The following is a 9,834-nucleotide window of genomic DNA, read 5'->3' as shown; positions in this document are numbered from 1 at the left end:
CGCGGCCAGCGGCCCCGTCCGCCCTGCCGGCGCGCAGGGGGCGGTTGGAAAGGCTCGGCCTCAAAGGGAGCGAGCGAACGGCTGCGGGACGCTCGCGGGACGCACGCCGCGGTTCACCCGTGGAAGGAGTCGCGGGGTGATGCCTGCCGCTACACCCCCTGAGCTTAAAAAGAGGGTAGATCCATCTTAAAATGCCTAGTCCGAACTAGGGGCTCGCGGCGTCAAGAGCGGTAAGTCTCCAGCAGCTTCCCCATCTCCTGGGAGGCCGTCGCATTTAGTTCGGCGGTTTTTAGGCCTCCGTGAGGATGTGCCTTTATTTCCAGAGGATTTAGGGCTGCTGCGATTGCCAGCTTCGCCGTGGCTGTCACTGCACTTTGAAGGGCTGTTTCCTCCCGATTGCCCGGCAAGCTGGGAATAATGACAGAAAATAAACTGGGCAGAATAAAGCCCTTTAAGTATCTGGAAAGTGCAGCTCAGCAGTGAAAAGGCTCCTCTGTTCTGCGTTTGGCACGGCGCGGTGTAAGGTCACCGTGAAAGCCCAGCTCGGCCTGACCGTTGCCAACAACTTGTCTCTGAAGCGCACCCTTCCCCCTTCTGCGAGGCTTTGCTGAGCGAGGCTCCTGCTCTTGACGTTCAGTCGTGAGAGTTGCGGGGGTTTTTAAGTGCTAATATTAAATGACCTTTCAAGTTTCTGGGGATTCTTCCAAACCCTTGTTGTGCAACAATTTCCTATTTTAATGGTGGAAAAATACCGCCTCCATCTTCCTACCTCTGGGAGGGAAACGGGATCCATTTCGCGCACCCAGACCTGCTGTCCTCGTTTTGGTGGTGGCGTTATGGTAGTGTACTTCATTGAATTTATTTTTGTATCTAACTGATAGCCAAAGCAAGAGAGCCAACGCGCCTCTAAAGATAGCTTCCTCCGGGACAACGTGAGACAGTTGAAGTTCAGACACCAACTTTTGCTGCCATCAAGCTTGAACCGTGTCGAGGTTTAACTTGCAGCTGCTGCCTTGGAGACTTAAAATAATTATGTATGTTACAGAAGGCAAAAAAAAAAGAAAAAAGCCCCGTTAGAGCAGTCTGGTTTGTTCTTTTATCGAGTAGTTGCTCTTCGTGGTATCAAATACCCACAGAGGCGGCAATTCTTTTCTTCATAAGGCACCACCATCTTTAAAGGAGCTTGCTGTCCAAGAATTATTGTTATTATTTATTAATTACTATTAAAATCTATGGCTTCGGCCTGGTAGTATTTAGATAGCCTCGCTTCCTATCGTCCCAGGACTGCGGCAGAGACTGACTCACGGGAAAACGCGCCTGCGAGCAGCACGCCGGCAGTCCTCTCGTCTCGCGGGTGAAAGGGGGAAGCCTTTGGCTTTGTTTTCTTGAAGCCGAGGCCACGCGCTCTTGTCAAAGGGTCGGGTTGTCTCTCTCGTTTAAATGCTTTTGGATCCTGAGGGGTGCAATTGTGTGAAATGGCACAAAGATGCTGCAAAATGTCCCGGCAAGAAAGACGCTTCCCACGTTGAAGTACGTTTTGCTTCTTTTCTGGGTAAAAGCAGTGGTTGCAAAGTCCTTCTTTTTAGGACGGCAGAAGACGTCGTTAAAAGATGTAATCTGCCCTCTTTAATGTGTTCTGTGGGCCTGTTTGAATTGCTATCAATGTGAAGATGGGATTCCCTGTGGTTTATAGCGTGGAAAGTACCGGAACAGTTGCTGTAGGCCGTTTCTTTGCCATAACGTTAAAACAGCCGTCGCTTTCTGTAGAGCAGCAGTGATTCCAAGTTCCAGTTTCAGGGTAACGCTTCAGCTGTCCAAGGACAGGGGGATGCCAGCGGGACGCTCACGTGGAGCACGTGTCTCCTGCCCACGTCCCTTCTGATTCGGAAATTGTGCTGAAAATTAACTTGTTACGCTCTTTCTTTGCTGCAGCGGCCTCTCGGTGCTGTTACGAGTCAAGTACAAGTTGCGAAGGCATCAAAAAGCCAAAAGCACCATCCCCAAGATGTTCCAGGATGTTGTCCGCAGGCACCCCGACAAAGTGGCCCTGATTTACGAAGCCACTGGTGAGCAGTGGACCTTCAGGAGGCTGGATGAGTACTCCAACGCCGTGGCTAACTACTTCTACCAGCAAGGCTTCCGGCTGGGGGACGTCATCGCCATCTTCATGGAGAGCCGCCCCGAGTTCGTTGGCCTCTGGCTAGGGATGGCAAAAATCGGCATTGAAGCGGCTCTGATCAACTTCAATTTGCGCTTGGATTCTCTGGTTTACTGCGTGACGACTTCGGGTGCGAAAGCCGTGATCTTCGGAGGGGAGCTGTCTTCAGGTGACTCACCTGGGCGTTCGTACGCCTTACGGGCAGCTCGTGAGCTGTTCGCTTGGGCCTGAACAAGGCAGAGATCGAGTAAACTAAAACCAAAACGGCAGCTGGCCGTATTAAAAGCTAGGGGAGATGGCAAATCTCCTGATTACAAAAGGCAGAAGGGCTCAGTTAGTATCTGAGGCTAAAAGAGGAGCGGTGTTTTGAGTAGAGCGGTCGGTAGCTCGGTTTCATCTGCCGGCGTCTTCCTGGTTTCGTGGTGCCCAGACGGGGCTCGCTGATTTGCCTTTGTTTCGTTGGATCTGGAGGCGCTGCATGGGGAGCCTTGCGCTTCGTCGAGAAGCGGCGATACGTGCCGCAAGGCGTGTTTTCCTGCCGCAGGGCTTGTTTTTCTCTTTTCCCTCTGTGAATACTCCTTGCTTAATGCCGTGCTTTCGGCCGCAGGATAGGTTCCTCAGTGGATGCTGGTTTTAAATGCATCCCCGCTTCTCCAATGAACCCTGTTCCGACGGTTATTTTTAGATCTGGTGGTTTATTATTCTGAATCATCTCCTTGAAACCACTGCAGATCATTTGAAGACCATGGCGTGGTGGGTCACGGGGAGAGGCAATTTGGTGTAGGTTTGGCTTTTTTGTTAGGGTTTTTGCTGGACCCAGGTCAGTCTGACCGCACTGATGCGGGTGTTATCTGGACGGGTGTGACGTAAGTATCTTAAAGGAGTCCCTGGTTCTTAGAATCACAGAACGGTTTGGGTTGGAGGGGACCTCTAAAGGTCATCTAGTCCAACCCCCTGCCGCGGGCAGGGACATCTTCAACTAGATCAGGTTGCTCAGAGCCCCGTCCAGCCTGACCTGGAATGTTTCCAGGGATGGGGCATCCCCCACCTCTCTGGGCAACCTCTTCCAGTGTTTCACCACCCTCAGCGTAAACAATTTCTTCCTTCTATCTAGTCTAAATCTACCCCCGTTTAGTTTAAAGCCGTTCTTCAGGTCCTTCCGTGGGTTTGGGGCACAACAGGATGTTTCACAGGTTATTTTTGCCGCTGCCTAGAGCGTTGTGTTTGTTGCAAAAGCGACTTGCTTTGTCTTGCAGCAATATCGGAAGTGAATGGGATGTTGGGGAAGAACATGGCAAAGTTCTGCTCCGGCGACTATAACCCGAATGTCGTTCCTGTGGAGACCAGACATCTTGATCCTCTTCTGAGTACCGCACCGAGATCGCTCCCGACTCAGATTCCAGCCAAAGGTTTAGATGGTAATTTTAGCGACGACTTTTGTTTCTCACCGCGATGTGTGCGAGAGCTGGGCTAGGTGACAGCAAAACGAGAAAACCAAGCAAGGTGGAGGGATTAAATCAACCCAGTTTGGGCTCACAAATAGAAGAAAGGAGGGGGGAGAAGAAGGGGGGGGGGGGGGGGAAGTCCTGGTTCCAGGGTACTCTGGGTTAAGTTTCTCATTGTCTGAGACTCCCGAGCTTTACCTGACTAACGCGTTTAGTACCTGAGGGAGGGAGACTGGTGCCTTCCCAAGGACAACTCTTCCGTTACAGGAGCATAGCCCCTGGAATGCCTGTGGGGTGAAGCAGCTGGCCTGCCGGGACTTACCCCGTGCTTCCCTAGCTCCGCGAGTCCGTCTGATCCCTCTGTAGCGTGTAACGGCCCATTTTACCTTCCCCCGCAGCTGACTCGGGTGTAATTAAAGTCTTTCCTTGCCTGCGGCCGGGATGAGTGTTGGTGGGTTTGGGATTCAGGAGAGAGAGAAAGGAAGATGCTGACTGGCCTCCAGTCTGTATTTCGTGCTTTAAGACAACTGAGCGTATCTGAGATCCCTGAGGCGTGAGACTCCGTTTTGGTACTTTGCTTACAGTAGGAGGAACGATGCTGCTAAGAGGCTTTTCCTTTAGATTATATTTTTTTAATCGTAGAGCTATAGATACCTGCCCTACCGTCAGGCGCAGGTTGAGACCTTTCTTCTCGATCGATTTGGAATTAATGTCTGACCTGGAGAGCTAATCTAGTCCCAGGACAATTTGCGTAAAGGTACACAGGTCGTGTCCTCGGAGCTCTGCAAGCTCTTCGTTACGCTGTTCCTGTGTTTACCGTTACGGTCAACACGCAGATTCTCCGTCGGGCTGCAACTCCACGTTTGTGGAGTCGGCCTTCGCAGCTCGCTGTCCCCTGTGCTGTCACCATTTCGAAGCCGTTCCTCAGCCGCTGGGAACGAAGCCTAAAACACAAAACAAACCCTGCGGGGACTTTCTCAGGCAGTTGAGAATGGTCTGCCTGACGCCTGTTTCCATTCCTCTAGATCGGCTCTTCTATATCTACACGTCAGGAACGACGGGAATGCCCAAAGCTGCCATTGTGGTGCACAGCAGGTGAGGACCCGAGGAGGCACCTCCCTCTTGAGGCGCGTTTCACGTCGCCAAACCCCAAGCTTTACCCGTCTCGCTCGCTTAGCGTGCGCTCGGTTCTCGCAGGTACTACCGCATCGCTGCCTTCGGTTACTACGCCTACAAAATGTGCCCGGAGGACGTCCTCTACAACTGCCTCCCGCTCTATCATTCTGCAGGTAAGCCTCCTCCTTCTCGGGGGCGGAGGTGAGGCGTCGGCCACCCCCCTGTGCCTGCTCCTTCGCGTGTCCCTTGTGAGTGAACGGACCCAGGGCGGTCGGAGCTATCCCCGTGATCCTTGTTTTCCAGGTAACATCATGGGAGTTGGCCAGTGTCTAATCCACGGCCTCACCGTGGTGATCAGGAAGAAGTTCTCGGCCAGTCGCTTCTGGGACGACTGCGTGAAATACAGATGCACGGTGAGGGCCCGGCGGTCGCTATCTTCGGTGCTCAACTCGAGAGCGCCAGGTTCACCGCCTAATTATTGATCTCCAGATAACTCCCCGTCCCTTGTCGGGTATCGAGGTGCCTGCGCCGTGGCGTTTTCCAATTGCCAGTGCCGCTTTAGGCGTGCAGGGCTTTAGAAAAGGTCTTTCATCCGTCTTCTCCTGCTTCCTCTTTGTAAGGTTGTCGAGACCAGCTTTTAAAACGCAAGTTTCCATCCCTTACTGTTGCAGGAAAGCTCTGCCAGAATTCATCCGCGTTAGGAATCTCTGCAGAGGCATTCCCTTGGCAGTTCACAGCCAATAAACATCTTTTTGGGTTTATGTCAACGTTACCTTCTAATTTAAGCAGCCCTTTCTCCTGCCTGGTGTTTGTCTTGCCCTTCCCCCACCAGCAGTATTTATAGCCGGTAATTGGATCTCCGCTCCGGCTCCGTTGGTTCATGGTCGACGGCTCGTTCCCCTAACCTTTCTAGAGGTCTCTCAGTCACCTAGTAAAGCACGAGGGTTTTTCTTTATGCGAGTATCTCCAGCCACGCTGAGGGATCCCTCCTGTGCTCTTTTCTGGTGCTAACCCGCGGGTTCCGGAGGGCAATAACTGTTTTACCTTCGCCTGGGGCGGGTTCCGGAGGGCAATAACTGTTTTACTTTTGCCTGGTTTGGGTTTTGTTTTTTTTTGTGGCGAGAAATCCCAACTTGAACTTGCAAAACCTCGGAGTTTATTAAAATGCCTGACGTGTCTAGCTCCACGAGGTGCGCTGACACCGGTGGCCTCGTGGTCGGCTTTTTCCGGGGCGTTGTAAGGGTAACCTGAAGCCTGAGCTATGTTTTTGTGTTTACTGCTTCAGATTATTCAGTATATCGGGGAAATCTGCAGGTATCTTCTGAACCAGCCGGTCCGAGAGTCAGAAACCCAACACTGCGTGCGGCTGGCGGTGGGCAATGGTTTGAGACCCACCATATGGGAGGACTTCACAAAGCGCTTCCGAATTAAGCAGGTCGGCGAGTTCTACGGAGCCACGGAGTGCAACTGCAGCATTGCCAACTTGGACGGGAAGGTGAGGAGGAAGAGGGTACCGCGGGGGCTGGGAGGGGCGCGCGGGAAGGAGAGAAAGCGCTGCTGGCTTCTCTGACTCCTCCGAGTCCTCTCGCAAGGGGATGGCAGGGAGCTAGATTGGTAACGAGGGGTGGCGTGACAAAGGGCGGGGGGGGGGGGGGAACCTTTACGTTTTGGGGTGAATTTGCCAGTTAAATGGAAAGGGAGGAAAGATCAGAGAATTCCCGGAAAGCGGTAGCGCAAAACCCAAGCCGTTCTCTTCAGCCCTTTGGGGTTTGTTGGTTTGTTTTTCTTTCTCCCTGTCCTTTGGAAGGTCGGCGCCTGTGGCTTCAACAGTCGGATTTTGCCCGGCGTTTATCCCATTCGCTTGGTGAAGGTGAACGAGGACACGATGGAGCTGATCCGGGATTCCGGTGGGCTGTGTATCCCCTGTCGCCCAGGTGAGCGTTAACCCGAACAAATCGATGGCACCTTTTTGTCCTAAACCAAATACGTATCTAATAAGCTCTGGCTGGTTTACGGGGTTTCTAGTGCCGTGTAGAGGGTTTTCCCTTCCGGTCCTCTCCTCCAAAGATGGATCAGTTCAGCAACTGAACGTCTTTTTGGCGGGCACAAAGCCGAGCTCGTCGTGAAGTGTCGGCGTCATCTTGCGTTGATCCCGTTTTCCTGCAGGAGAGCCGGGGTTGCTCGTCGGTCAGATAAATCAACAGGATCCCCTGCGTCGGTTCGACGGCTACGTCAGCGAGAGCGCCACCAACAAGAAGATCGCTTACAACGTGCTTCGGAAAGGGGACCAGGCGTACCTTTCAGGTACTGTCGGTACGGACTGCAGACGTTCCTCGTGCGAAGGTGGTCTCGAGAGACCTAAATCTGGGGGGGTTTTGAGAGGGGAAAAACATTGAGAAGGAAATTTGAGAGGAAAATTGAGAGGAATCGATGATCTTAAAGGTCTTCTCCAACCTAAGTGATTCTACGAACAGGTGTGTTGGCGTTTTGCAGTTGCCGGCTGTTGAGCTGCTCTGCATTTAATTAAAAAAAAAAAAAAATAAATAAAAATTGACATTTCAAAGAGGGAGAGATTCTTTTCCCCGTCCTTTTCCTGCTGCTGCCCGTCTCCCGTAACGAGGAGATGCGGCGCACGGTGGTGGGAAGTCACCGAGGCAGTTCTGCGCTTCCCTGGGGAGAAAACAGCGCGGCGCTGGGCGAGAGGGCCTTAAGGCAGTCCCGGGCGCTAACGAACTTGAGTCCTGGGGTGGTTTTTGATGTCTCCTCTCCCCCTCCCAGGAGATGTGTTGGTGATGGACGAACTCGGTTACATGTACTTCAAAGATCGCAGCGGGGACACCTTCCGATGGCGAGGAGAGAACGTCTCTACCACGGAGGTGGAAGGGACGTTGAGTCACATCCTCAACCAGACGGACGTTGCAGTGTACGGAGTGGAAGTGCCAGGTAAAACGTCGAGTCGGAGCTCTCGGGATTTAGGGAGAAAGGCAAATATTGGGCAAACGTACCAGATCTGTGTCCGAACGGGTAGAAATCGGTCGCCTCTATTGTAACCAGGCACCCCAAAAATGAAAAGGGATGACAGAGTCAGGCGGCGGAGTTTGACGCCCTTATTCTGAGCAGCAGAAATAAGGAGATCCAGTAGCGGAATCTCTCTTTGCGTCTTAAAAAGGAAGGTTTTTACGACGCGAGCTTTGCAGAAGCTCTTGGGGTGCGTGCCAGCCCTTAGATCTTCAAGTAATCCAGGAAGGGGGGGCGCTGAGGGGGGGGCACAAGGACGGGAACCGAGCGGTCGCGCGCGCGTTGGCCGGAAAGGCGCCCGTCGTGGCACTTTGCCCTGAATTTTTGTCAGGGCGTATGTGAGAGAAACCCGATGAAAACCGGAATCGGGTTAGCGGTGAGGGGAACGCGTTGGCAGCGGACTGGGAGCCTCTGGGGTTGGGCTGGGTTCTCCTCGGCGCGTTTGCGCTTCGCCTTGAAGAGGCACGGGAGGAAATACCCGCGCTTGCATCCGTTAAACGTTGCGTGCTTCCGCCGTCTCCGCCCCAGCTGCGCTCTTCTGTTTCAGGGGTGGAGGGCAAAGCCGGGATGGCGGCGATCGCGGATCCCAAAGCTAAAGTCAACCCCAACGTCCTGTACCGGGAGCTGCAGAAGGTGTTGCCTTCCTACGCCCGGCCCGTCTTTCTCCGGCTCCTACCCCAGGTTGACACCACAGGTATCGGGGATCCGGCTGCTCTCCGGGGAAGGTCAGATCCCGAAAGGAGCTCGGAAGCGTTTCCCCCTCCTTCAGGGCGAAATAACACCCCAACCCCCCGAGTACGGCAGGCGCGGAAGTACCGCTAGTAACAAACGGTGATTGTAGTTAAGTCTTAAACAAGAAACCAGGTAGTTCCAGGCCCTTACGGAAAAGGTCTCTCCCTACAGGAACGTCTGCCCTCGAACTCTCTCGTACGCTGTCCGTTGCCCTTCCCGGGGCTCTGTTCCAGCACGACTAAAGGGGCCAAGGCGGCCCCTCTTCGGCTGCTGCGTTTTCTGTTTTCGGTTTCCCAGGAATTTTACCGGGTCCTTTCACCAGCCCGGGCCTGAGGAGGAGCAAAAAAAAAAAAGAAAAAAAAAAAAAAAAAATTGCGCGAGGTTTATGTCAGAACTCCGGTAACGATGGGGAGAGTTAACGAGCTTCGAGTTGCTAAAATTCTTAGGCAAAACCGTGAGGTAGAAATGAAACGCCACCCGTGACGCTTCCTCCTCGCTCTGATGCTGAAGCGGGCTTTCTGACGCCAAGTATTCTTAATGTTTTGTTTTCTCTTTTTGAAGGTACGTTTAAGATTCAGAAAACCCGCTTACAGAGGGAAGGATTCGACCCCCACCAAACCTCAGATCGCTTGTATTTTCTGGATCTAAAGTTGGGAAAATACGTTCCCCTGGATGAATGCCTTTATGAGAGGATTTGTTCTGGAAAAGCCGCTTTATGATCCGGTCGGATTCAGCCTTTTGGAGGAAAACGATGACTAATCGGAGGGCCGAGGCTCGCGGGAAGCGATGGGTTCCTGCGAGGTCCTTACCGCAGTGAATCACCAGCAGGGAAGCGCCTCCCGCGGCGTCTCCCTCCCCTAAAAGCACATTAACCCGTCACCCGCTCCCTCCCTGAGCGCTGACGTCCCATTAACGCCCCCCCCTACGCCTCTAGAGAGAGTATTTTTGTAACCGCTACCCGCAGAGGGAGGAGGGCGATGGCCATATTTATTCACGGAGATACCCGTGCCCGGCGGGGGCGTCTCTCCGCTCCGTCTCCCAACTTTGCTCACTTAGATGATTTTTTTTTTTAACCTCACTTGGCGTTAGGTCACGTTTTAACTACCCGCAGGCCCTGCCCTTAGGGCTGGGGATATGAGGACGTTAAAAAAAAACAAAAAAAAAGAAGATTTTGATGGGATCTGTGGTGGAGGGGGAGCGGCCTTCGGGTTTACCCTCCCTGTGGTGGGGACAGCCCCGGGGTTCCCCTCCGCCTGGGGGGCCGGCGCCTGAGGCCGGCGGTGAGTTTGTGCTTAGATGGTGGAAAAAGCGAGTAACGGTGTAAAGCTGTGTGTGAGCTCAGCCCGCCTCCGCCTCCCTCCTTAC

At 53.3% G+C, this 9,834-nt stretch overlaps 2 protein-coding genes across 3 annotated transcripts in view; both read left to right on the top strand.

Moving 5' to 3' along the window:
• Window positions 1-1,078: 1,078 nt before the first annotated feature.
• On the top strand, window positions 1,079-9,809 carry SLC27A1 (solute carrier family 27 member 1). 2 transcript variants are annotated; one of them, XM_009282465.2, is made up of 11 exons: window positions 1,079-2,327; window positions 3,415-3,576; window positions 4,629-4,698; window positions 4,801-4,892; window positions 5,023-5,132; window positions 6,005-6,214; window positions 6,590-6,653; window positions 6,886-7,023; window positions 7,498-7,662; window positions 8,285-8,431; window positions 9,031-9,809. In XM_009282465.2, exons 1-11 carry the CDS (start codon window positions 2,006-2,008, stop codon window positions 9,186-9,188), a joined length of 1,638 nt encoding a protein of 545 aa, XP_009280740.1. In that variant the 5' UTR covers window positions 1,079-2,005; the 3' UTR covers window positions 9,189-9,809. The 2 variants fall into 2 exon arrangements, with proteins under 2 accessions (XP_009280740.1, XP_009280738.1); XM_009282463.2 differs by having other exon boundaries at window positions 1,082-2,327; window positions 6,527-6,653.
• The window catches only part of PGLS (6-phosphogluconolactonase), a 2,479-nt gene continuing 2,410 nt past the window's right edge, over window positions 9,766-9,834 (top strand). Inside the window, exon 1 of the mRNA XM_019472896.1 lies at window positions 9,766-9,801. Coding sequence (XP_019328441.1) covers window positions 9,766-9,801 — 36 coding nt within the window. The remainder of the gene's footprint in view (window positions 9,802-9,834) is intronic.

Source organism: Aptenodytes forsteri, unplaced genomic scaffold (genome assembly GCF_000699145.1).
Source record: "Aptenodytes forsteri isolate BGI_AS27 unplaced genomic scaffold, ASM69914v1 Scaffold390, whole genome shotgun sequence".
In the NCBI taxonomy this organism is placed as follows: domain Eukaryota; kingdom Metazoa; phylum Chordata; class Aves; order Sphenisciformes; family Spheniscidae; genus Aptenodytes; species Aptenodytes forsteri.
Note: the sequence above shows the minus strand (reverse complement) of the source record. Positions and strands in the feature narration are given on the sequence as shown.

Coding starts and splice junctions, on each gene's coding strand:
- SLC27A1 (XM_009282463.2), top strand. CDS start 2,006: ATGTTCCAGGATGTTGTCCGCAGGCACCCCGACAAAGTGGCCCTGATT. Junction 2,328..3,414: donor CGGAGGGGAGCTGTCTTCAG/GTGACTCACCTG, acceptor TTTGTCTTGCAG/CAATATCGGAAGTGAATGGG. Junction 8,432..9,030: donor ACCCCAGGTTGACACCACAG/GTATCGGGGATC, acceptor CTCTTTTTGAAG/GTACGTTTAAGATTCAGAAA.